The sequence below is a fragment of the Paraphaeosphaeria sporulosa genome (assembly GCF_001642045.1).
Source record: "Paraphaeosphaeria sporulosa strain AP3s5-JAC2a unplaced genomic scaffold CC84scaffold_2, whole genome shotgun sequence".
Lineage (NCBI taxonomy): Eukaryota > Fungi > Ascomycota > Dothideomycetes > Pleosporales > Didymosphaeriaceae > Paraphaeosphaeria > Paraphaeosphaeria sporulosa.
This window is the reverse complement of record NW_017253361.1, coordinates 613,513-637,155: the sequence shown is the minus strand read 5'-3', so window position 1 is coordinate 637,155 and position 23,643 is coordinate 613,513. Positions and strand designations below refer to the sequence as shown.

At 51.3% G+C, this 23,643-nt stretch overlaps 11 protein-coding genes across 11 annotated transcripts; 6 read left to right on the top strand and 5 right to left on the bottom strand.

The window, feature by feature from the left end:
- Window positions 1-1,809: 1,809 nt before the first annotated feature.
- On the top strand, window positions 1,810-3,564 carry CC84DRAFT_436119 (uncharacterized protein). The gene has a single exon (XM_018186258.1). The coding sequence runs from the start codon at window positions 2,085-2,087 to the stop codon at window positions 3,486-3,488; it is 1,404 nt and encodes a 467-aa protein (XP_018039761.1). The 5' UTR covers window positions 1,810-2,084; the 3' UTR covers window positions 3,489-3,564.
- A 682-nt stretch (window positions 3,565-4,246) lies between these two features.
- Window positions 4,247-4,911, top strand: CC84DRAFT_1212835 (uncharacterized protein; the record flags this gene model as incomplete). Its single annotated transcript, XM_018182481.1, has 2 exons — window positions 4,247-4,731; window positions 4,800-4,911. 2 exons carry the CDS (start codon window positions 4,247-4,249, stop codon window positions 4,909-4,911), a joined length of 597 nt encoding a protein of 198 aa, XP_018039760.1.
- A 1,266-nt stretch (window positions 4,912-6,177) lies between these two features.
- On the top strand, window positions 6,178-6,827 carry CC84DRAFT_1234847 (uncharacterized protein; the record flags this gene model as incomplete). Its single annotated transcript, XM_018183829.1, has 1 exon — window positions 6,178-6,827. The coding sequence occupies one exon, from the start codon at window positions 6,178-6,180 to the stop codon at window positions 6,682-6,684; it is 507 nt and encodes a 168-aa protein (XP_018039759.1). The 3' UTR covers window positions 6,685-6,827.
- Window positions 6,828-7,015: 188 nt separating this feature from the next.
- CC84DRAFT_436098 (uncharacterized protein) lies at window positions 7,016-7,522 on the bottom strand. Its single transcript, XM_018186257.1, has 3 exons — window positions 7,375-7,522; window positions 7,133-7,324; window positions 7,016-7,080 (listed from the first exon to the last, which is right to left on the bottom strand). The coding sequence occupies exons 1-2, from the start codon at window positions 7,388-7,390 to the stop codon at window positions 7,134-7,136; spliced, it is 207 nt and encodes a 68-aa protein (XP_018039758.1). The 5' UTR covers window positions 7,391-7,522; the 3' UTR covers window positions 7,016-7,080; window position 7,133.
- A 500-nt stretch (window positions 7,523-8,022) lies between these two features.
- Window positions 8,023-8,492, top strand: CC84DRAFT_1160558 (uncharacterized protein). The gene has a single exon (XM_018177528.1). The coding sequence runs from the start codon at window positions 8,154-8,156 to the stop codon at window positions 8,343-8,345; it is 192 nt and encodes a 63-aa protein (XP_018039757.1). The 5' UTR covers window positions 8,023-8,153; the 3' UTR covers window positions 8,346-8,492.
- On the top strand, window positions 8,213-9,845 carry CC84DRAFT_1160557 (uncharacterized protein). The gene is made up of 2 exons (XM_018177527.1): window positions 8,213-8,653; window positions 8,707-9,845. The coding sequence occupies exons 1-2, from the start codon at window positions 8,471-8,473 to the stop codon at window positions 9,715-9,717; spliced, it is 1,194 nt and encodes a 397-aa protein (XP_018039756.1). The 5' UTR covers window positions 8,213-8,470; the 3' UTR covers window positions 9,718-9,845.
- A 51-nt stretch (window positions 9,846-9,896) lies between these two features.
- CC84DRAFT_1255453 (uncharacterized protein) lies at window positions 9,897-11,836 on the bottom strand (the record flags this gene model as incomplete). The annotated part of the gene is made up of 6 exons (XM_018184540.1): window positions 9,897-10,184; window positions 10,237-10,340; window positions 10,394-10,698; window positions 10,757-11,081; window positions 11,136-11,486; window positions 11,545-11,836. 6 exons carry the CDS (start codon window positions 11,834-11,836, stop codon window positions 9,897-9,899), a joined length of 1,665 nt encoding a protein of 554 aa, XP_018039755.1.
- Window positions 11,837-12,251: 415 nt separating this feature from the next.
- CC84DRAFT_1137019 (Metallo-dependent phosphatase) lies at window positions 12,252-13,792 on the bottom strand. Its single transcript, XM_018176124.1, has 2 exons — window positions 12,576-13,792; window positions 12,252-12,525 (listed from the first exon to the last, which is right to left on the bottom strand). Exons 1-2 carry the CDS (start codon window positions 13,783-13,785, stop codon window positions 12,521-12,523), a joined length of 1,215 nt encoding a protein of 404 aa, XP_018039754.1. The 5' UTR covers window positions 13,786-13,792; the 3' UTR covers window positions 12,252-12,520.
- Window positions 13,793-16,399: 2,607 nt separating this feature from the next.
- Window positions 16,400-18,115, bottom strand: CC84DRAFT_1171973 (uncharacterized protein; the record flags this gene model as incomplete). The annotated part of the gene is made up of 5 exons (XM_018179945.1): window positions 16,400-16,503; window positions 16,563-16,660; window positions 16,707-16,941; window positions 16,981-17,549; window positions 17,598-18,115. The coding sequence occupies 5 exons, from the start codon at window positions 18,113-18,115 to the stop codon at window positions 16,400-16,402; spliced, it is 1,524 nt and encodes a 507-aa protein (XP_018039753.1).
- A 2,029-nt stretch (window positions 18,116-20,144) lies between these two features.
- Window positions 20,145-22,028, top strand: CC84DRAFT_436019 (uncharacterized protein). Its single transcript, XM_018186256.1, has one exon. The coding sequence runs from the start codon at window positions 20,591-20,593 to the stop codon at window positions 22,013-22,015; it is 1,425 nt and encodes a 474-aa protein (XP_018039752.1). The 5' UTR covers window positions 20,145-20,590; the 3' UTR covers window positions 22,016-22,028.
- CC84DRAFT_436018 (FAD/NAD(P)-binding domain-containing protein) lies at window positions 22,029-23,499 on the bottom strand. The gene is made up of 2 exons (XM_018186255.1): window positions 23,365-23,499; window positions 22,029-23,297 (listed from the first exon to the last, which is right to left on the bottom strand). The coding sequence occupies exons 1-2, from the start codon at window positions 23,417-23,419 to the stop codon at window positions 22,042-22,044; spliced, it is 1,311 nt and encodes a 436-aa protein (XP_018039751.1). The 5' UTR covers window positions 23,420-23,499; the 3' UTR covers window positions 22,029-22,041.
- Window positions 23,500-23,643: the final 144 nt, after the last annotated feature.

Sequence of the window (23,643 nt, the reverse complement as noted above, 5' to 3'; positions counted from 1 at the left end):
GGAGCCCTCGTTGTCATTCAGCCGCCCTTTGTTATCTTGCATTGTGGATGTCGTCCAGCAGGATACATTGAGTTTGTTATTGGCGCCGAAGGAGTGCACTGAATATGGCATATTGTCGGCGTGTATGCGGCATGGGGCCTGCTGTTCGGTGGTGATGGTCAGGTAGGCGGGATATTTTGGGGCGCGGTGGAAGAGCGAGAGGAGGGATATGAGGGGTGCGAGGGGAGCCATTGCGCTTGTCGTTTGATTCTATGAATATCAATTGAAACCCGTGGTTTGAGCACGACGCGATATCCATGTTCCAGGGTCACGGCGGCGATATATAGCGCCGAAGGATTCCAGGTTGGAAAGGCGATAATGTATTCCACGTGGATCTGAGGCAGGGCGATCTATATCCATATTGCAATTTGATTGTATGCACGTCGTATGCATGGAGAATTGGGAAGGTCAGCGGTCTGGCGTGCGGCTATTTGTTCTCGTGCGTAAATAGCCGGTTGTGTTGCTGTGAGAAGAGATACAACCGACGTTTGCAATAGGAGCTTGCATAGCTTATGTTCGTACGTAGGGAGACGAGAAGCAAATACTATAGAGATGCATTAGACTCGTGTAGCGGTCAGAGGTTTGTTAGTCATGCGAAAGGCGGCTATCCATTGACACGGATTAGGAAGTGTGCTATTCGGCTTCCATATTTATGAGGACTCCTCGGTGGAGGCAAGGGCTCAAGAAGTTGAGATGACTTTGAGGTCTTGTTCTAGATCATAGCAAGCTAAGAGGCGGGCGTGGCCTGAACGTCCGTGTGTCTGAGCTCAGGAGGGCCGCGAGAACAGTTCGCGACAAATTACGAGGTCGACAACTTGAATCAAAGCCGATGTAGAAATAGTTGAGCGGCTTGAAATAACTAGGTTTGCATAGAACTTCAGTCGAGCGTGGTGTCATCTGGAGAAGATCGTGTGGCGCGGAAATGGCGCGGAAATGGCGCGAATCGGTGCACGCCAAATTTAGCTTCGCACTAAACCGCGCCGCAACCCAGACGCGTCCTGATCACATTCCCTCAGTCCTCCACGAAACTTACGCCAAGCTGGTAAAAGCCCATGTTCCATTCGAAAAACAGCCCGCTTACTCTGAGCCAGGCCTCAATCAGTGCTCGGCCACTGATCAGTGTAAACACCTTTCATTGATGTGGTCGAAGCTTCAAGTGGTTCTGATGCTACTGAAAGGTGAGCTTCGAGATTCCACGGATGGCTGAAAGTAGCCGCCTGCCAAGAAGCATACGAACGCCGGACTCGCTCGACATCCAAGCTTTGTGCATGGGACGAAGCAAGCACGTACAAGCCCTCGCTGCTTGAATGAAATCAATCCTCGGGGTGAGAATCCTACTATCGGCCTTAAATGTAAAACAGACAAGGCGCATGCGCAGCCCCAGGAAATCCGTTGCACCACTGTTCATGGCACTCCCGCTGCTCTCGCCTCCTTCCTCGACCGTATGCTAATTTGTACAGCACCTCAAATTCAACTCAGATAGGTTTTCCTCCATGTGCGCAGCCGGATGAACGGGTGCTCGATTTTGGCCCCCTCATCTCAAGAGCTTGTACGATTGTTGCCCAATATGGCTGCCTGGAATTGACACCCGTTCCTGCTGACAATGACATAAGACGGTACCTTGCATGCAATCCTACTGAGTGGTTTTCCACCAACAGTACACGGGCGGTGGTACCCGAAAGTCAAGGTCATGCCCTTTGTACATTCCTTGGCTAAGATTATTTGCCCTATAGAGGCAAGCCAATACTTCAGCCCTACGTTCCTGGCCTGGTACCTTACTAGAAAGAGGCGATTGGGTCAGATTGTAAGTGGCGCATTCGTTCACCGGTATTCGTCTCCACATCCTGGTCCATTTGTGCTGCTACCATTGGCGGAACCCCAAACCGAGCAGGATGGATACGAGCCGAGGGAAATCGGCACCAGCAGTCATTCTTCGTCTTGTTGGATGCGTGTAGTCGAAGAACTACATAAGACCACTAGCTTCATGCTGGCTCTGGCAAATTGTCTGTCAATCTGTACCTACTTCTTGGCCCCCACTGTTCATCATGGCTGCGGTTATACCCACTCCGACCTTTGCGCCTACGGGAGTGTACGTACCACCTCCTTCACACTCAGTCACCCACTTCACACCTGCGCCTTCGTGCTCTCCCGAAAGACTAAGGCTTGTATCCACCCAGCTATGCGACATTGTTACAACATCACAGACTCTGTTCGGCCAGCCATTGCCGCCCTGGGCTGAATGCGCACTGACGCTGGCTGGCGACCCGCATGGAATGTTCTACCAAAACCCTGACTGCTACCCATCAAACCTTTCTGCTGATGATGGCACCCACGTTTTCATCTCTGAATGTCCAGTTGGGTACACGACGGTGTGGGAAAGTCAGGGCAGGGATTACTTGTACGACACGTCGACGATCACCCAAGGAGGCACGACCACTACCTCGGTTGAGTACAGAGATATCGTAGCACATTCTGCTGTCTGCTGTCCTGATAATGCACTCGGAGGCTTCCACTACAACTGGGATTCGGAACCCGATTACATCGATTACATCCAAACTACCGATCCAGATGGCAATCCCAAGTCGGTCAGCCTCTACGTACCGCCACGATGCGTTGCAACCTCAGTTTGCGCTGTGCCCGCCACCGTTACCATGGATGTGGTTTTCAACGACTTTGTTTCCGATAAGAAGCGCCGCAGACAAGACGTTCTACCCCGTGACATCATCCCAGTCGGCGTCGTTACGCGCCCATGGGATGTAGAAAAGAACGTCGTCTTTGCTCACTCAGTCGATTTTAGCTACACTGTCTTCCATGGGACGTACACGTGCTTCGAGAACTGCTACGACTACGCCAGCTCCTCGTACCACAACACGGATCCAAATTCGCCTCCATCGTCAGTTGGACCAGATCGCCTCCAGACTACGACCAACATCAAGCCGGAACAAACCCAATGCTCAGCTTCGCCTACTGACTCAAGCCCGTCTGAGACCAGCCCTCCCGACTCGCCGCCAGCCGGAACAGGTGGCGCGGGGTACAGCACTCCCAGCACGGGCCATGGATACAACGCTACGCATATAGGTGGTGGCTACTCTGCTGCCCCTAGCCACCCAAGTGGCGGTTATGATACCAGCCCCGGTGAAACTGAGAGTAGCTACGAGGCCGGCCCCAGTGAAACTGAAATCCCACACTACTCGCCCGAGCCCACTATTATCGAGACCGTAGTCATCACAACTCATAGCGTTGGTGGAGGCGCTGGATGGAATGCCACCGCAACGGGTCCAGGCTATACGACGCCCGAGGGAACAGGAGAGCCTACATCTAGCACACCTGAAGAGAGTGAGACCAGTGCGCCGTCGCCGTCGGCGCCGCAGTTCCCGGGTGCGGCCACCAAGGAGGGAATTTCGTCGGTGTGGGCGTCATTGCTCGTTGCGATTGCTGCGTTTATGTAGAGATATGGTATCGGACGTTCCATTAGATGCAGTAATAATGAAGAATGACAATGCTATGAAGGACGTATGTCTACCATTGCTTTACGTATCCTCTATGCCTGCCTACGTCCATCGGTACTGTGAGTTGCATCTGGCGTAGTTCGTCCTCCGCTACATGATTGTGCCACTGGCCGCTTCAAGCTTTGCTTCACGAAGACGTGATTGCCGTATGAGCTTGTCTCGTTTGTTTGACTCTCTGCCGACACGTCAATAAGCCCAGTGTGTTGTAGTACCGCTTACTGCTACGAGATTTGACATCTATTATCGACTTACTCACCATGCCTACAACAGCCCAAAGGTGTTTCTGCTATAAGATCGTAGCATCCATTTGGGAGAGGCTGCTCCGTAGTGGTTTGCTGTTCTTGTCTTGAAGAAAATAAACCATTAGCTAAGCCTAGTCCCGTAGCCTAGTCCCGTACAAGTTCGATGAAAGAGTTATTCTTCCAGGAGGTTCAACCGGCGCGTTGTTCACGGCCCAACTTCCCACATCGTGTCACCCTAACGGTGAAATAAGCTAGTGTGAACAAAGCACCAATGCTGCCACCGTGCCTATTTGTTCAAGGAATACTGCATCTTGGGAAATCCGAATCAAACCACCAAACCGTACCACGAATAGATATTTCGCCTTCCCAAGCGCTTTCTCCATCTGCTCGACCTATATCAACCAGTTCACAAGTTTGAACAAAGTCAGACACTCAGTCGCCAGGAACACGATCATGATGACTTTCACGGCCTCTCTTGACAACAACCCCCTGCGCCAGCTGACCAAGAATGGCCGTCGCGCCCTTAGACTCGGTCCTACCTTCGATGTTGTGATCGACAAGAGGATGATTGCGAAGGAGATCCCCAAGCGTGCCGCAATGGCCATTTCCAAGGTCTTCAACGAGATGCTCACAAAGCACCAGCGCTACACGACCTTCATGCTGAATGACTACGAGGTCTCGAAGGACTGGGTCTTTATCATCATCGACTTCATCATTGGCAACGTGAAGGTCAACAACACGTTCGCCCTCCGCAACAAGGAGAAGACGTTCCCTCAAGAAGTGGCTCTCTACCGCCACGCCGTCCACCAGTTCGGGATGGAGCACCACGCTGGTGCCATGCGCGCGACTCTGTTGGGGTGCCTCAACAAGGATATTCACATGCCAACGAATGCGTCTCTCGATGAGCTTGTCACCCTTCCCGACACCGACCCACTATACAAGTGCGCGAGCACATCGGCGAGATGGAATGTGATGACTATTGGGATGCTTGCATCAACGAAAATCCTAGCTTCTACCTAGCCATGAAAGATTGGAAGAAGGAGCGTGAGGCGCGTAAGGCGAACCAGCGCGAGGTCCAGCGTCAAGCCGATTTTGAGCGCAACTTCCCCACGCTGAAGTAGGCTGCTTTAAACTGACTGATTGAGAGAACACCATGGAGTGTAGAGCCTCATGATGTGGGATATTCCATCCTAACCTCCATTTTTCGCTCAGTTCACGTTCTCAAACGTTGGTCATCGTTTCGGAGTACGATATTGGAGGAGAACTATTCAAGTTTTTCAATTGTGCATGGAGAATATTTCTTGGGAAGGTTCTCTATGCGTTCGATCCTAGAGGAGTTCTAGCAACTCGACTGAAAATTGAACTTGATTGATTCGGTTGTTAAGCATAAGTCCTCGGAGCATCATCTTAATCGGACGGAAAACTCTTTATATGACCTAGCCAGAAATTATAGCGATGTTTCAACCTGTGTCATTTCTGCCTAAATAATTGATTAGACACCCAGTGTATTGCCAGTAGTAGTGAATTCATTTTAGCCATCTGCCAGTATCCTCGGCTACTCATTCTGAATACAGTACTGTATTGTTCTGGTTCACATATTCTGGGATTGATACCTCTTGGTCACGGAGGCCTTGTTGGCATGGAAGTGAGGCCTGCGGTGACTGTGCTAGGGTGCAGCAGCCAAGCCTCCAGCTGAATCGCGATGGGAGGCAGCGATATTTGAACGCCACAATCTTGCATTTACAGACAGCCAGCATCAAGCCGTCAAACGCTTTCGTATCAACCCGGTGTCGCATGAGGTTGATGTATGTTTTAGTCTCATTAGCAGCGATCTTTCCATACCTTGGTGCCACCCCTGGAGTTCGGGTATCAGCTACATATTTGATTCCAGGCTTTCGGCACAGTCCCGACAGCCATGAGCGAAATATGCATCAGTTCATCAGTGCTGACGAATGAAAGTCGATTCAAATCAGTCCGAATTACTCAAAGTCAGCTACGGACCTCTTCGAGAAGCTGTACTATGTACACGAACGCTTCTACTAAACCGATCCCCTATCGGTGAAGGAAAGAATAGATTCACTGCAAAGTGCACTACGCATTGGTAGAACATATAAACTAGTCCAAGAAACCACACGTCTTGCTGCCGCGAACAAGGAGCATCATAAGCGTGAGGATATCTCTAGCAACATGGATTGGTTGGATTGATACGAATGAGACAGAGAACACGACAAAGTATACGAACATCTACATGAGGAGAGAATTCGACGGCATACGACGAGGATTCCGTTTTTACACATGAATTGTTATGTCAAGCCACGGCCATAACAAGAATTGACCAAAATCACCTGGTGCGAAGAGAGTCCAGAATAGGTCTCCCTTAGGAAACAATGGCTGTGTTTTTACAACGCAATTTCAAGAAGGTCAACGAGGACATCGTCACCACCTTGGTCGACTTCATCGTCTTTAACTCACGTGTGCACAATGTTTTCAACTTCCGCACCCAAAAGACTTTCTCGGCTTGCATCGATCTATACCAGACCGTGCTCCTCTTCGGCATGGAGCCCTACACCAAGGGCCTTCGCAAGGCTAATCTGGACGAGAATTACAACCAGGAAATCACCCCGTACTCCGTGCTCGACAAGCTTGTACAGCTTCCAACCACTAACCCCTGCTACGTGGCTCTAGTCCACAAGTTCGAGGGCTTGATGTTCATCGGTGAGCTTGACAGTGACAAGGATTGGGCGACCTGGCTTGGAGAGCACCCTACCTTTGTTGCTTGCATGGAGTCTTGGAAGACGGAGCGTGAGGCCCAGGCTACCATCAACAGGGAGACTTGCCATGCTGCTCGTTGGGAGAAGAGCTTCCCGGTTCTGGTCCAGGGTAGTCGTGTGTAGACGGCTCAAGCTAAACCGTTCTATCGCTGCTCGCTTTATGTATCTTTGAACGGGAGTGTGAGCTGCGGATATCTGTTTGAGCATTTCCATGTTCACTACAGACTCTAGCTCGAGATGCACTTCCAATATTTAAAGCACATTGCACGATGCGCGGGCCACACTAGCCGGATACAGTTCCCGACCTGTTGGTATGATTTTCTCATTTTGATCTGCCGACAAAAACAGGCCAGGTAGTTTAGAATTCAAAATTTCCCTCACATGATCATATACTCTTAAAGTGAAACTGTAGTGAAGCATCCTTACTACTTGTGATTGGAACGTTATTGAATGACGTCGAACAATTGGAAATTACAAACGTTTTGCTGACCCTCCCGAGAAATACTATGTCGAAGAAAACTAGGGAGCATCTCAATGAGGAATTCTGGGAGAAAGTCCAGCCTGAGCGCACATTACCAAACGATATTGAAGATCATCAGAGGAAGCTGCTTAATTCTGTAGCTGGCAATTCTGGCGGTCGTGTCTGTCATCGCAATCCTAAGATGTGCCTTCAGAAAAGAAATGCTTCTAGAATGACAGCCAGTAAAGATAGCAAAGCATGTGGTAGCGCAAATCCGGGGTGGCTCCAAACAAGAGGCGCGTTCTACAAGCGGTAAGTCCGGTCAATAGTTCTTGTATGGGTTCACAACCTACGCTTTACGACTGCCATATTTGGTCCACACGTAGAATGGAGTCGATAATACACTTTCGAAGATGTTCCGCAATGATATGCTGCTGAAATACTGTTGGTGATCTATGGAATATTTCAGCAATCGCTAACCCTTGCGATTTACATTGTGGCTGAAACAGCCATCTCATTAGCTTGGGGAAAGGCCAAAAATGAGGTTAGCGATGTCAATGTCAGCTAGACTCCAGACCTCGTGTTGGGAGTGTTAAGCTTAGCGCTCGTCTGTACCCGCTGTCAAAGTTTAGCGCTCCACAAAACAGCAAGGATCATCCTGTAAGATATCCCGTGCTTTCTCCATCTTCAGAATTAACTTTCTCCACACTCGCACGATAGGTCTCTTGGCAAGTACCGAAAGTTAATTTGTGTGACCGTCAAATGATCAATATTTGTGATGTGACCCTATCCAGACCGCTTCGCTAGCCATGTTATATTCATCCCTTCAAGCTGTCGCTGCCCCATCAACCCGGCATTGCATGATGCTGCGTAAGGTTTATTCCCGGAAATCCACTGGATATCGGAATCTTTGGGTGTTCGCTTAAGAGTGTGCACAATTCCCGACCTGTGAAGCCAAGGCCCGTGCATCTCCACATTGCTGGTATCGCCTGAACAGACACGTAATCGCTGGATTTAAGGTTTCTTCCTGCTGCACGTCAACCTTGACTAGCAGATCTCCCAACCCCATATGCACACTACTCCGATAATACGCCGTCGTGGCCCAAGCAGCAATTGGTGCTGTCCATGGAATATGTCTTGCGAAAGTTCGAAACAGCAGCTAGGACAGCAGTACTTCGACACGGCGAACGATGAGGACCTATCACCACCACCGAGTGGTCTGCGATCGACCGCAGCGAAGATGATGTCCCGTGGGAACCGTGTGGACCGAGTCAGGATACTTGTCGACACAAGTGTCTTCCCGTTCCGGAGACCGGGGCGATGATGGCCTTCCTTCGGGGAATTTTCCGCATATTTCGCATGGCTCTCTTTATAGTCCCCTTACACCCGGTGGATCCGACCTTTTCACCATTCGTTCTGGGAACAGGGTCCCTTCCTGTTGGTGCCATCATGGACCTGAGCCTTATCCCATCTCCCCCAACTGAAACCGCGAAGGCGTGGGCGCGGGCTCACGCCGGCGTGACTATCACGCTAAACATAGTCGCGTTTCTGATGTTCTGTGGAAGGGTGTATACGAGGTCATATCCTGTAATGAGGCTGAACGCTGACGACTATGCCATAGCAATAGCGTGGGTAAGAGCGCTTCACAGCTTGGGTAGGGGCGATACTTACTCACCGTTTGCCAGCTCCTCATCTTGGCCGAATCGGTCTTTCTCCTCCTCACCGTCCCTTTTGTTTTTGGTAGGGATCCGTCTACGATCACACTCCAAGACCTCGAAAACGCCGTCAAGTATGCGACCATTGCGCAACCGCTATGGGCCTGGGGCATGGCCGCTATCAAGACTTCGATCGCGCTCATGTTATTGCGCTTTGAGACGAACCGCAACCTCCGTCGCTTTCTTTGGGGCAACATAGCCGTCCAAGTCGTCTTGGCGTTCTACAACATGCTGAGCCAGCTCTTGCAATGCTCTCCTCTCGACAAACTCTGGGATCTCACCGGCACAGCACCTGGTAGATGTTGGAGCGCAGAAGCAGCCAAAATCAACCTTATCTGCCAGTCAGTCATTGTCGTCGCGACGGACATCATATTAGCACTCATGCCGATCAGCTTCCTGCGAAAAGTGCAACGCCCTCTGCGAGAGCGCATTATCATAGGAAGCTTGATGGGACTTGGTATGCTCGCCAGCATAGCGTCAATTGCCAAAATAGAAGCCTCACTTCGCCTGGAGCAGGTGGGCGATGCCACCTCGGTCGGAATCCAGGTTGGCATGTGGTCTGCCGTCGAGGAGCTGATCGCGTTTATCTGCGCATGTGTGCCTTGTTTGCGTTCGCCATTCCAACGTCTCTTGAAGTACGTTGGTGTCATGTCCACCCAGAAGCCATCGACTGGGCGAGGCTACTACAACATGGGAGCCCAGGCCAGATCTACCAAAACGACGAAGGGGTCAGGATCAAGGACTCTCGCGGACAACATCAAGACGAAGCGAAGCATAGCCCGGGATACAGATAGCGATGAGATCGTCTTGTCAAAGGACAACGGCAGGAATAGGGGGATATGGCGCACCACCGAGGTTCATGTCGAAGACGAGATAGGACTACCGTTATCGATCTACAAAGGCCCTCCAGATGCTCAGGAAAGCTGTGAAGATCACAGTCCGACTTCTGGTACCCATGCGAAGGGTAACTACAGTGTTTAGAGGTAGGTATCACAGATGATGACTCTTAAAACCTACGACAACACCACGATTTGATATCTTATCACGACAGCAATCTTATTCTTTAGCGAAGATACCACTAAGCATATTATTCGTAGCGTATTCAGTCCAATTCACTCAGTAGCAATCAGGTCAAACAATCTTTATCATACAAGTCTTGTCTAACCAGCCGGATTCTGGCAAGTAAAGGGCGTGATGCCAGAAGTCTGAAACTGAACTTTCATATTGATAGCCGCTGCCCAAATGCCCAGACCTGCCGTGGCCAGAGCAGCCAATCCGAAAAGGACATCGAAGGTATTCCAGATGGGCTTCTTCATGTACCCTCGAGTCCAACGCTTCACGCCAAAGTCCGCACGCTGAAGCTCACCTGTAGCGGGGTCGAACGTCTCCTCAGGTAGCATGGCGTCTTTTTGAACGTTGTAGGCGACTTTGAGAAGCGGTGGGAATGTCTGAAATCGTCAGCGAGATTGCGTCATCGAACACTACTAAAGGAGAGCTTACGTATTGAAACTGCATGATGCATAAGGCACCGACAAGAGCGACCAGATTAGCGATCTGTGGCACTGCAGCAGCTACGACAAATGCAAGCCCCCAGTATATTGGGACTGCGAATGGTTTGTTAGCATAGACTCAACTTAGCACGAGGTTGAGAACGCACCAATAATCACCCAAAGAATCTTGCCCATCTTCTTGTCCAGCGGTGGGAAGTTTAAAATGTCTTGTAATACAGAGGCATAGATGACTTTGATTCCGATGTTCCCGTAGAGCGCCATTGCTATAAGTGCAGAGACATAAGAAACAGCGTTTCCAAATGTTTGCCAGGAGTATGCGCTAGATGGGATGCCTTGGTAAGCCAGCGGGTAGGTGAACTGCCCTTGAGCACTGTACACAACCATTCCCATGGTGATGTAGACGGCGTAGATGAATGCTTCTGCGCAGATCAAGCTCTTCCAGAAGTCCATACTGAGTAAACAAACAGTTAGTGTATTTCCGACAAACCCAATGTGAAGACTTCACTCACGGCTTTCGCATCTCCGCCATCAGCTCATTGAAGAGAACCGCACCGCCATATGCGTAGACGCAATTCATAACGCCGCCCATGTAGTCGCTAAGCCCGAGGCCTTCGGGCCAATTGGCAGAAGTCACAATGGGGCCTTCCTTGACATTATTCGCGATCTCAGCAGCCTCGTAATTAGGAGGGTATTTGTGAACCACAATCATAGTCATGATCATCACGACGACGTTGAGCCAGACAGCGACGTTGGCGAGCCAGCCTAGTCGCTGGAGTGTACGGATCTGGCCCAGAAGGAGTCCGATGATAGCAGTTATGCCCTCTGCTGCCACAACTACACTTCTGTGAGCATCTCATCAAGCTACTGAGGAGTGCTTAGAGCACTTACAGCAGAGAACTCCGGCTCCGCTTTTCCCAGCTGCCATCTGTGCCAATCCCTGCCCATTGCTCTCTGTGATCAGAGCAACCATAAGGAAGAATTGAAACATCTGTAGAATGTTGAACAGATACCGAGCCCAATTACCATAGATGCGGAACGCGAGATCACCGTAATTACGAAGCGGGTAGCGAGTCGAGTCCAGTCCAATGAACATTTGCCAGAGCTGAAGGCTCGAATACAGGGCAAGGCCGCCAAAGACGGTGTAGAGCGCGAAGCCGGGACCGTAGCCCATACGGCTGATCGCCCATGGGACATTGTAGGGACCTAAAATGTCGGTCGTGATGAGGTAGAAAATTGAGCCTTGTCCACTGTAAGCGTCTGCTTCTCGAAACACTCACTGTGGCTCAAGCGCACTCACCCCATGTCGCCGTGCGCATGGCGCCTCGAGCGTTGTTCCATTCAGCGTCGGTAATCGCGGATGCACCATCAGGAACAGCATCAGGTGGCTTTTCGGAGCTTTTCTCGTTGGCACCTTCAGACGGAACAGAACTTGGCTGTTCGTTACTCTTTTTGTCTTTTCTTTTGAGAAGACCAGATAGCCACCCTCGTTCTGTTGGCGTGCTATTCTCAAGCTCTCGGGTGCTGTTGGCCCAGTAGTGGTACTCTTCGAACGTGATGTGTGCATCGTTGTAGAAGTTTGGACGAGGCATTATGGCATGTGCAACATCTACGGAATCACGAATGATCGCCGCATCCGTCTCAGTTAGGTGGCGAGGGTCGGCCACACCACCCAAAAGCGCACCGGATGCATGACCAGTCGCCATTGAAACTCGATCAGTATGAATTTGCTGCTGAACCAGCAGTCAGACGGGAAGTTGGTGAGATGGAGAGAAAGAGATGAGGTTCTAACACGGAAATGTCAGAAACCGCCGTGTGATGTAAATGCTTGTAGCATCCTTGATCTGCGTACAGGTACCACAGCTGCCAATTGTGGTTGGATGAACATGTTGTTTGTACTACAATACATCTGCCGATGGTGGATAAATACGGTTAGACAGTACGATCCGTACCGTCGCTTGCACGCGAGACCGATTATAATGACCGGGATTTAAATAAACTGACCCTGGTCCGCATATATACAACACCAAAGAGGAAGGTCCCATGGCTAGCAAGGAGTATCGGCCGTATTCATAAAGCAAACAAGCAGGCGCTAGACAGCCTTACATACGGCTTGACGTTCAAAGCCACCTTATCTGGATCATCATAAACTAACGTTCTCGTCCTGCGATACCGGATATAAGAGTGGCGATGAATGTTATCGCGGAGATAACATTACGTCTGCTCATATATTGTTGCTAGTGACAAGATTGTCTCAATTCTGCGGGCCCACGATATCAACCTGCACAAATCTCTTAGCATCAGACCGCGGAGTGACAATGGTGTAGTTACAAGTAGGACAGCTCGTCTTGGTGTTGTTAGTTTGCGGGTACCAATCATTTCCGTACGTCGCATTTAGCGTAATAGCACCGACCACGTTGCCACTTTCCAGTCGAATCCAAGTGTCGGCTTCGAAAGCGCCGAGTTGAGACTTAGAGATAGAAATTTGTCGTGCACCGCGCTCCCAGCTACCGTAGCCGCCGTAACCCGAGTGCTGTCCGAAGCAAAGATTGACGCCATTGCCTGCGACTGTCATGTTCGGTAGCTGAGAATCCCATTTGTAGCACCAGGTGTCGCCATGGTCATGTCCTGAGAAAACCCCTATAATTCCGGGGATTGTTGAGATAGCGTGCATGAAGGGCACATCCTGGCCGCCGTATTCGCAAGATCCGTCATTAGTCTCGCTGTCAGGACACCATCCTTGTGCCTGTGGCGCCAACGGCACATCATCGTTGATGCCTGGTTCGTAGTGAGGATGCACGCCCGTTTGCTGGAAGGCGAGGGATGCGTAGGTAGGAATGTGCACAAACACAAGAGACGGGAGTGTCTTCTGATACTTGTTCACCAGCTCTGCATTGGTCTGTTGGAACCAATCCACGACTTTGGTGTCGACCCAGTTCTGGAGGCCAATCTGATTGCCATCAGCATCTCGCTCCTGAAAGCGAGCACCGCCTCGGCTGTCGAAAAACCATAGTATCATGTCTGGCGCGCAGTCTTTGACCACCGTACAATTCTCCCCATATACAGGAAGATAGTAGTTCGAAGTTCCGATGTCCAGCTCCGACCCAGCCACCATCTTCTGCGTCAGGGAATTCGGCCAGCGCTGTTCATGGGCTAGGAGCGCGTCCGAGGAAAGATTATACTGGTGGTCATGATTTCCGTAAGCGGAAGCCCAGGGCAAGTTTCTCTGTATCAGTGGGCCGACAATCTGTTCAATGTAAATTGTTGCATTCTCAAGGAACGCGTTGTCACCAGTGATAAGGTCGCCATTAAGGACCACTAAGTCGGGACCTTCTTTGTCAAGAACTTCGTTGATGACTTTGATAGTGTTAATATCTTGCTGCGGTCCCCACGAGTCCCAGGCGTTCTCTCCTGTATGCAGGTCTTCGAAGATGCTGAGCTGGAATGTACCGTCGGCGCCGAAATGAAGAGCAGTAGCGGTCGAGCTGTTGGTGGACCTCTTAGCAGCTGGCCATGCTAAGGTGGGTGAAATAATCGCCATCAATGTGCTGATAGACAAGAAGGTCGACATCGCGATAACGATATCTAGGTAAAGCGAAAAGTAACAGCTCACTTCGCGAAATCCAGTTGCTCGGGCGAGGGCGCAAGCCCAAGAAATACTTGCGACATGCCTTAGGCGTGCCGAACCACTTCCACTAAGACATAATTCAAGAGCAGCTGCCGCATATGGATAAATGGTTGGTGGTTGCAATTTCGATTCACCCCATGTTGTTAAGGTGGAAGAGATGAAAAGACGGGAGGTGAGGCGTGCCCAAACATCATGCATCTATTGGTTCGTTTAATTGAGTAGCACTGCAGGGGTGTGTCCACGCGTTCACGTGCTTCAAACACGCAATATCGCGTGGCGTTCCAACGTACAACGTCGCTTTGTTCGTAAAAGGGCTGATCTGAAGATGCTGGAGATTGAACTAGCGGGCGAAGAACTTCGCGACCTTGGAAGCCCTCCAGAGACAGGCTGCGCCCGACGGGAAGTTCACACAGCTTGAGCTAGAGCTCAATGACTCTCTGTCCGCTTCCCGTGCTGGTTCTCTGACGCCTGCGCCGGAGCATCGCAGACCCAGGTAAACCTTTGAGAGACTGAAGGGCGTCCAGGTGGATGCGAAGGCGGTTGGTACCGGACGAATCTGGAAGAGCTAGGTGTCGGCGACAGTCTTTCGGATGAATGGCGTTCGATGGCTCCCTGGTCACTTTGAGTTCGACTTCGTGAAGGATTAAATTTACCATGAGCAACAAGACGCTGATTCTAGAAACAGTATCTATTTGGCCCTAAATACGCTCTTACCAATGGTTCACTAAAAGAGTCTGTCATCGTGGAAATATTGTCGGATAAAAATGCTAGGGTCGTGACGAACGGGCTTATGGACGTCACTTCCTTCGTTCCAAACAACCGGAACTGCTCGGAGGCAAGGCGGATACCCCAGGATATCGAGATCGGTAACAACAATCTGCAATGTTACGATCCACTTGGATAGTGTGAACGGCCTTGAACTACAGATTGTTTAGCCAACTTCACTTCAGTTGTTGTTGGTTGAAGTCATGCATGTCACATCAGTTTCAATGGACACCGCACGATTGACGGTACTGCATAATCAATAAATGACTGTATGTGCACCCTCTTGTCCTGACGATTCACCACTGCAGTGTAGGCTGCATCTGTGGACCCAAGCTACTCTACAAGTGCGCCAGGATGGACCCAACAGACTTGACTGTGTACTCTGAAATATGCCTGCAAACCGACTGCAATCAAACAAGCTTTATGTGTGGCTTGAGAATGTGGAACATCCTTGCACAACCTCTATGGGTCTACCAGTTCTTTTGTGGGGGGCCGATGATGACAGGCTCTTGCTGTTCGGCGGCTAGTAGTTACGCTCGCCCAGGAAAGAAGAGGACAAAAAAGAACGTACGGGAATGAAATGTCCATTCTATCCACTACCGCATGCGCAACTGGCTTCGCTTGAGCATTGAGCGGCAACATCGTTATCATTGTTGAGGTCTTCGCGGAAACAAGCGATTGGTGCCTCTCCAGTTGTCCCACAATGACAAGCGTCGTTGCCTCCCTCACAACTGCACTGCAACTGCGCGAGTGTTACAGAGGCAAAGAAAGCCATGGAGATTACGATGAGACACATCCTTGTGGAAGTTAATGTTCGGTAGAGAGAGTGGGGAAACAAACAAATCATGCACTGCGGACTAGAGGTTTTGTACGATCGTAGTGACCTATGGCTGGGGCGATCAGAAGCCATCAAGAGGTCAATGCGTCCGACACTGGCCCAAATCTCACTCCTCAAGTGAATCAATCGGGAATTCTTACGCAACACGTTTGGAATGGAGGACGTTTATGGCTTATTCAGGTAGAATGTGAAGTCTATAAGCGCAGAATCGATAGATACTGACTGGAATCCTGGCGCTAGCATCGTGTCTGCCCCGCGGGAATGCTCGATTTGCTTAGCGGATAGGTCAGGGCGAAGGATTCTTAATGAACAATCGTTCCCCACACTGACGTATCGGCCGATGGAGAAACTCCCAATCTGAGGGGTTACAACAGCCATTGTGTGCGTGCTTCGTCAGAATCTCTTGGAAGGACGGTGAAAAAGTCTCGCCCAGCTGCCACAAAAGCTTGTTGTGATTTCAACCGTCTCAGCCCCGCTTGTCTTACTGGACCTGCAAGTCGTACGGTACGAGACATGGGTCCGCTTTCGCCCTTTCCTTTCCTTTTCGACTACAGATGACAGATTGGATCGCATCCGAGTGGTAGGGTTCCGTCAAGACGATGCTGCTGTAAGCGCACACGACAGCCACAGAGCCTTCTTCGTCTCACATGATTTTGGTCCGCTAGTTGATCCTCTACCGCGTTTTCCGATAGCCCAACTAGCCAACCTCTTGTCCGCTCCGTTTGGCGGTGCCTGTGAGAGGACCACTTTCCAAGACCATTGATTCATACGAATCTCTAAAGCTATCAAGTTACCTGTCTCTGCACCCCCCCGGAGACGTTGTTATGCTGCAACTATGTCCACTGCTATACCTAGGTATTTTCACCGCCATATGATGACGACTCTGCGCGATAGGTAGCGATTTACGAGAAGGTACAACATTTGCTATGTGGCGACCTTTGCCTTTCGCATCAAGACCGGCGTGCGGTTGTTTGGGAAGGCAAGCACTGGACCATCACTGACGGCCTCATACCACTGCAATAATGAGCCTAGTGGAGGATTACAAGTCAGCTGTAGCACTTCCATCTGATGTTCAGGTGTCACATACTGAACAAATAGGCTGCCGAGCCCCACATGCTGGATAGATCGCTTTGATACTCGCACCAAGTGTGCTTTTCTGACCCCAGGCCGAAGCATGCGCACAATCTAGGCAAAGTCATTTCATATCGTGAAAGTAGCGCGAGCAACCTACAAGAAGCCCACGGATCCAATCGCAGCCCATCCGCCAATCCACCATCTAACAGTCCATGGTAGGGGTTTATACCACACGTCTTGCGATTCGAGGGTAAACATAATCGCCGCGGTCAAGAAACACACACTCGCAACAACTTGAGGAACCCAGAAAGCGGCTATCTTCTGCCACCACGCGAGACTAGAGAGCACGCCGGGCAGCACCACAATGCCAGTGACGCCATATAGAGTTGCGCCTAGAAGCTGGATGCTACAAGCGATGTAGCCCAACTCACGAACATGATATGTACTGAGAGCATGCCATGTCGGCCACCAACGCCAGGACATGTACTCGTTGAAACTTTCTTGGTCAGCAGGTCCATGATCAACTGCTTGACGACGAGATGGTGCAGGCTGAATCGGATGGATCTGCGCTTCTGGGTCATGGCTCGTTGCTGTCTGCCACATGGCCTCTACATCCTGCTCGCCGCCAACATCTGCTCGACTCTTCTCACCAACTATGTCATTTGCATGTGCATCGTCGGTATCGTGGTGATGGTGATGTGGAATGATATGACCGAAGAATGTATGGAGTTTGGCATCGAGAAGCTTTTTCTTGTCCTCCTCGCTGCCTTCTACCCAGAAGCGCTTCATGGCCACACCAGCGAAGCAACCGTCGTTTATTGCTTCAAGATAAGCCATCACAGCACCGGTTTGGTAACATATCACAGCTCCTAGGAAGAACAATATCGGTCCGCCGTATTTGTCCTCTCCCTTGGGCCAGTGCTTGTTCGGTGAAGCAAGGGGACCGAACGCGAAGGCGCCATCAATGATGAACATTGCAGAACCAACGGCATAAGCAAAACTGGATGAATCAGCACCGACCTTGACGATCTTCGGTCGGGAGACTTACCCAGACCAAAAGGCCATGTCCCAATACGGGAATGTGGAAACCATAATCCATATATTCTGCACAACGCCGAGACATTTAGCGAGGAACGTATGCCTCCGGATTCGCTCCGAGTGCTTCTTATGAAGGTACGTTCTTTTCTTTACAAATTTATGCGCCTCTCCTTCTTCTATCGACTGCGTAGGAATCAGCCCGAGCGACGGGCTGTGCGCAAGCATGTCATTCTTGGCTTGCGAATTTGATCTCTTGTCGCCGTTGTGGGCGCCCAAGAAGTTAGTGTCCCCATCCACCCTGTTGGCTATTCTGACATTGTTCGCTGTTGATTCCGGAGGAACACCAGCACCCTCAGAAAGTGCATGCTTTGGATGAGGATGCTCTTGGTGATGCTCTCCATCGAAGTCTGGTACCTGAAAGACAATGTGATCGTGCCCTACGTCATTCGGCCCAGCATCACTCTCCATCCTAGCTCTGGATTCCTCGTCCTCGAAGTCTGGCATCCCGAACGCGTTTCCGGATGTCATGCCTATTTGTTTCTGTATGATCAGCGGAAGGAGGTGAGGCTGAGTAACCGGCTAGATTCAGTGAAAAAAGGATCCCGCCCCTTGAATCTTTGGGCCTCATAGTGCCCAAGAAAATCCTGGGTAAGCTTTAGCTCCCGCAAACAAGCTTCGGGTGAGACTTGGCAGCCGCCAGTGACCCGCTGACATCCGTCATTGGCTTGCAGTATATCGCCTTGTCCATTTGGACTAGCGCGCAAGTGCGACCCCATGTTTAGGGAAGTATGACGCATCACGTCGATTTTAGTTTCGATTTCTTGAACGATGCCGAAATGAGGGACGTGCCTGTGCGTACCCCAAGTACGGTTCCATTTGGTACAACTCCCTCACCGTCAGCGCGCACAAATTCGGCACCATAGAGGACCATGTCCCTTCAAAGAGACCAACAGTTAGCTGGTAGACTAGTCAAGCAGCACATCTGGTACGCGGCACGGTCCTGGGGCGCGCCGATGCGGGATGCTCCACCCGTACCCGATCAGAGATCGCTGCTCACTGTGCAGTTTGACTAGGTTTCCTGAGAACTTTCGCGACGCGACTCGCGATAGCAGACAAGGACAGATGCAAAATCCTTCGTGGATCCTCTGTAACTGACGAGTTACCTCCCAGCCTGAAGCCCAATGGGCGCCACCGAAGTTGGGGGACGACATGAACCACAACCTCTGTGGATTCTAGAAAAACCTGTCGTTTCTTCGGGATTAGCCCTTCTTCGTCGAGGACGGGAAGACGTGAAGCCGCTCATGAGTATGCCAAAAGGCAGCATGCACCCGGGGCAGAATGGAACACAAGCAGGAAAAATGTTCCAGGAACATCCGGAGTACAAAAGACTCCAAGATATCGACGAGGGTGGCAACCCGATTGCCGGTGGCATAGGAATCTGCGCGGGCGACTGTGCACTCGTTGGCTCTCTCTCTGTTGTATACTAAGCAGGACGATATGCAGTCATGATCGGAGTTCATGGTGTCGCCAACCTTTCACTCGGACTGTTAATGCCATTTACATTAGTATGGCTAAGGAGTCCCTTTTATCTCGTCAGCCTATGTCTGCAGTGATTTGACGAGGTCAGCACCCCTTAACCTAGGTTAAATAGGGATAAGAAAAGCTTCGTCAGTACTGATATGTAACGGCGTCTGATCCTCTACTTGCAGAAGTGCTGAACGTTGGCCCGCTGTTTCTCATCGTTATTTAGTATCTTCCCTGAGTCAAAAACAGATGGAACCAGGCCAATCGCAACTAGAGATATGTTACGCATACGAGGCGTCTCACAAGCAGCAAGTTCTGACGAATTACAGACTTGAATGCAATACTATCGCAATCCGCAAAATCCATCAGAAGGTTGGCTTATTCACTTTTAATCCAGTGTATAGCTAGAGACTACTCGGTCATACATGTGCAAACAGAACGTTACCTGTTGCATGAGGTGACTTTGTGCTGGGCTTGATAGGGCGAAGATGTTGCTTGACTGGACTCTTGGCATGCATCACACTCTTCTGCAATGTGAATGTTCTAGCACAGAGTTCGACTGGAGTCATCTGATCTATTAGTGCCACACTTTGCATGCCCTAAATTTCTCTGGAACGTGCCAGAAGCCATTGACAGTGGCTATGTGTAGGTGCTTCGAGTTTCCAGAACTTTAGCATTGCTTCGCTCATATGTACGATGTTCCTCGACTTCCTTGTGACATGGAGGATATTCCATTCGAAAATTATGGTATAATACATAATGTGCGTAGTTTTATGAGTTACATCGATTGAAACTATCATCTATCAGCTGAAGTGTCGCTGCGAGGTGTTCCTCATTGCCTCTCTATATACGCAGTCTAAATTTATCCGCCGGACAAGTTCGGAAGCCTCCCACGAACAGCTTGTACGGAATTGGCCGTATGTTTTTGTATGATCGCTGCTGCGAGGCAACGCATAATACAGGCGGGCAGCTTGATGATAGCTTCAACGGTGTCTCATCCCTTGTACACCCAGTAAGACAAACAATGTTAAACTCTTCGACGGATCAAAAAAGGGGAAGCAAGACACTGGCAGAAGTCGTAGTTCTTGTTTTGCCACTTATACTGCTGCCGCAAGCTGTGTGATCAGCAGTAAGGCGTGTTGATTGAAAACCCTCTGTGTCGGCCAAGCGACGCGGTACGCTCTAGTGCTTTATTCACCATCACCTCCCTTTGACTCCGGCCAACAACTACGTCATACATAGCACTCTTGCCATATTCGAAAAAAGTTGTCCGTGCGGAATATTTGTTCGACGATCGAACCGCCCGCAATAAAAGCCCGCCGACAGCGCTCCACATAACACAGCACCCACCCGCGACCTTGACTGCAACCGTCTACCAGACAGCCTTCCAATCGCACCAAAGAACAAATCTCTTCTGCTCAACAGCAAAAGCCATCTTCTGCTTAACAGCACGCTTGATTCTCGCGCAATTGCACACTCATGCTCTTACCTCAGTCTCGCAACTTCAACATCCGCAACCACCAAACCATAACTTCGTACATGTCACCCAAGAGGTCTGTCCGCACGAATCGCGCCCAGTCCGCTGAGCCGCGCTTCATGACGCCCACCATCGCCTCGAATGCGCGCGCCCGTCGTGCCACTTCCGCTGAGCCCACCGTTCCGACCAACCCAGCTTCAGCCCGCGCCACGCGTGCCAACTCTCCTACCAGTTCATCCAAGGCCTCTAATTACACCTCAACCTCCCCCAAGCCCATCAAGCGCACCGCCAAAGCGCCCACCAAACTCCAAGCTCTTTCGACTCGCTTGGGCCTGACCCTGAGCAAGATACCATCCTCCAGCAAGCCCGTTCCGGCAAAGCCCAGCCAAAAGGTTCTCAACGATACCACCGCCGCGCCCGCTTTCGAGGGCAACCGTAAGCTTCAGCGCACGGGCTATGGCGATGCGCGCGCCGCCCGCGAAGACCAGATAGGTGCCGCGATGGCAACCACCGCACGGGCGAAGGGTCTGATCGACGACGAGACTGCGAAGTTCTGGGGTACTCCGTGGCACCAAAAGGGACACATGGAGCTGAATTGGACCCAGAAGATCATCGACAAGCACAACGCCGAGAACGGCATTGTACCGGAAACTGTGATGAGCCTCAAGGAGGCGGAGGCCATCAAGAAGAAGAAAGATCAGGATTTGGAGGACTGGGCTAAGGCTTACATGACCGGCCAAATCGACGAGAACGGAAACCGGATCACGCCGGGCACGAAAAAGCCCGTCTTCAAGTCGCAGCTCCAGGAGCAGGACGAGCGTAGGGCAGCGCGGAAGATGGAGGCGAAGAAGGAACCGCTGAACAAGGTGCAAGAGGGTCGTATCGCGAAGAAGACTGCAACAAAGCAGACCTCCGATTTGCCCACCATCGCTGATGCTTCGTCGTACGCGGATTTTTTAGGCCAGAAGCCAGCTGCGACGCCGGCTGTGAAGAAGGCTGCAAGGAAGATCACCAGAAAGCCGGCTTCGGCCACGACCGATAACCACCCTCATGCAATGGAAACCCAATATGACGCTCCTATCAGCCCCCTGCCCGGTCGCCCTTCGTATGCCCAGTACAAATATCAAGACCTAAATGCGCTCTGTCGCGACCGCAACATCAAGTCTGGTGGTGGCGAACAGGCCTTGCGATACCGCCTGATCCGAGACGACACCTTGGTCCTAAACGGAGAATCGCATCTCCGCGACGCAAAGAACTATTCTTGTCGCAAAGAACATGATCATGTGGCTCCAGTCGTGGCAAACGCGCCTATCGCTGATCGCGCACAACATCAGCAGCAGAAGAAGAAGACCGCAAAGCGCGCCCGGGATGACAACGAAGACGACGAACGGCCCAAGCCCAAGGGCAAGAAGGTGAGGACCAGCTAAGCTCCCGCATCTCATATCTGGCATCTTCAGCACAGCGGCTTTATGCCACCGCTCGCGAACTCGTTGTCCACCGTTTGTCGTACATCGTCCCACCTCTTAATAGCGTCTTCCTCGGCATCAAAAGCATACAACCACCTGTTCCTAATTTTCACACTCTCGGGATCAATCACCTTGTCCTCTTCAACACCCTTCAACGCACTATGCCACCGATCCCTCAGATCCTCTCCATTCGTCTGACTCGCTCTCGTCCTCGGAAATCTTAGCTTCTCGTACGCTCTTGTGGCGATTTTCACTTCGTCTTTACTCCGTATTTTATTCAAGCACACCGCCAAACACCCTGCGCTCTCGACCGCCTGACTCGCCCCTTGCGCACTCGTCGGCAAATGCGCATGGCAGCTATCCCCCAGCAGCGCAATTCGATGATTCTCCGGACTCACCCAGCTCCCCAGCGGCTCTCGATAGCATATCTTCCAGTCAAGACACCGATCCGTCGCTTCCACTATCCCGCGAATCTCCGGATCAAGCGTCTGCGCTAACCTCCGCACCTCTTCCATATCACCCTCCTGGAACCAGCTCTCCGGTACGTCCCCCTCGTCTTTGTGTGTAAGAATCCAGTTGAACTCCTCGCCACCCCGCAGCGTATTCTGCACGAGGTGGAGATCGGGCCCGATCCAGAAATTCACACAATCCCCATCTTTCAAGTACTTGTTCAGCCTCTCATCCCTCCTCTGGCCCTCGCTCGGTCGGAAAAAGGCCCGAAAACACGCATACCCGGACGACACAGGCTCGTCCAGACTCCCCAGCACCAGCGGCCGCGCAAGACTCTTTATCCCGTCGGCCGCAACCACGACATCCGCCCTCATCACCTCGCCCGACTTAAGCACCACACCCGCCTGCGCCTCGCCATCCTCGAACCCAACAACCTCGCTCCCCATCCTGATGTCGATTCCCCTCTCCCTCACCCACCCGAGAAACACGTCATGGTAATCTCCGCGATGCCCAATATACCCCGCCATATCCATCAGTGGTTGTTTCGCAAGCTCCTTCCCATCGCCCCAGCGCCGGATTGTCATGTCCGGCGCCTGGTTCCCGATGCGTTTGATCTGCTCGACGTCGCAGCCCCATTTGGCGAGGAGATCGAAGGCGTTTTGGCCGAGGCCGAGCGAGTCGCCTAGCCGGGAGAAGGAGCGCACTTTATCGAGGACGCAGAGGACCGTGTGCCCGTGGTGGTGCAGGGCGAGGGCGGCGGCGCAGCCGCCGAGGCCGGCACCTATGACGATTGCTGGGGCTGTTAGCATCCATCTTATTTGCGAGGTTGAAGGCTTTGTTTTGTTCGTTTTGGTACTTACCCGTTAAAGGCGGGTTATGGGGCGTTGGAAGGCGTTGGTATGTCATTGAGCCCATCTGTTTACTTTTTAGTTCGGTTTCGTTCGGTGTTCGGTTTTGGTTGTTTTGCGACTGATGTGTTTGATACCCTTTTCCTACGGTTATTTTGGGAGTCAAGGCAGATGGGAGTCAGTACGCTATCAGGACGGAGTAGGCTAGCTGGACGAGCAGCACGGTGCCTATAAGATCAACATAGCGGAATGCTTGCCTGGCCGTGGACATCTAGATCCAGGACGTCGTGG

What these genes read in the sequence shown, in the direction of transcription:
- CC84DRAFT_1160558 (XM_018177528.1), top strand. Translation starts at nt 8,154, where the DNA reads ATGTCTTGCGAAAGTTCGAAACAGCAGCTAGGACAGCAGTACTTCGAC.
- CC84DRAFT_436018 (XM_018186255.1), bottom strand. Translation starts at nt 23,419, where the DNA reads ATGGGCTCAATGACATACCAACGCCTTCCAACGCCCCATAACCCGCCT. An exon ending in CCATAACCCGCCTTTAACGG is followed by an intron (nt 23,298 to 23,364) that starts GTAAGTACCAAA and finishes TAACAGCCCCAG; the next exon opens with CAATCGTCATAGGTGCCGGC.
- CC84DRAFT_436119 (XM_018186258.1), top strand. Translation starts at nt 2,085, where the DNA reads ATGGCTGCGGTTATACCCACTCCGACCTTTGCGCCTACGGGAGTGTAC.
- CC84DRAFT_1160557 (XM_018177527.1), top strand. Translation starts at nt 8,471, where the DNA reads ATGGACCTGAGCCTTATCCCATCTCCCCCAACTGAAACCGCGAAGGCG. An exon ending in ATGCCATAGCAATAGCGTGG is followed by an intron (nt 8,654 to 8,706) that starts GTAAGAGCGCTT and finishes ACCGTTTGCCAG; the next exon opens with CTCCTCATCTTGGCCGAATC.
- CC84DRAFT_1137019 (XM_018176124.1), bottom strand. Translation starts at nt 13,785, where the DNA reads ATGGCGATTATTTCACCCACCTTAGCATGGCCAGCTGCTAAGAGGTCC.
- CC84DRAFT_436019 (XM_018186256.1), top strand. Translation starts at nt 20,591, where the DNA reads ATGCTCTTACCTCAGTCTCGCAACTTCAACATCCGCAACCACCAAACC.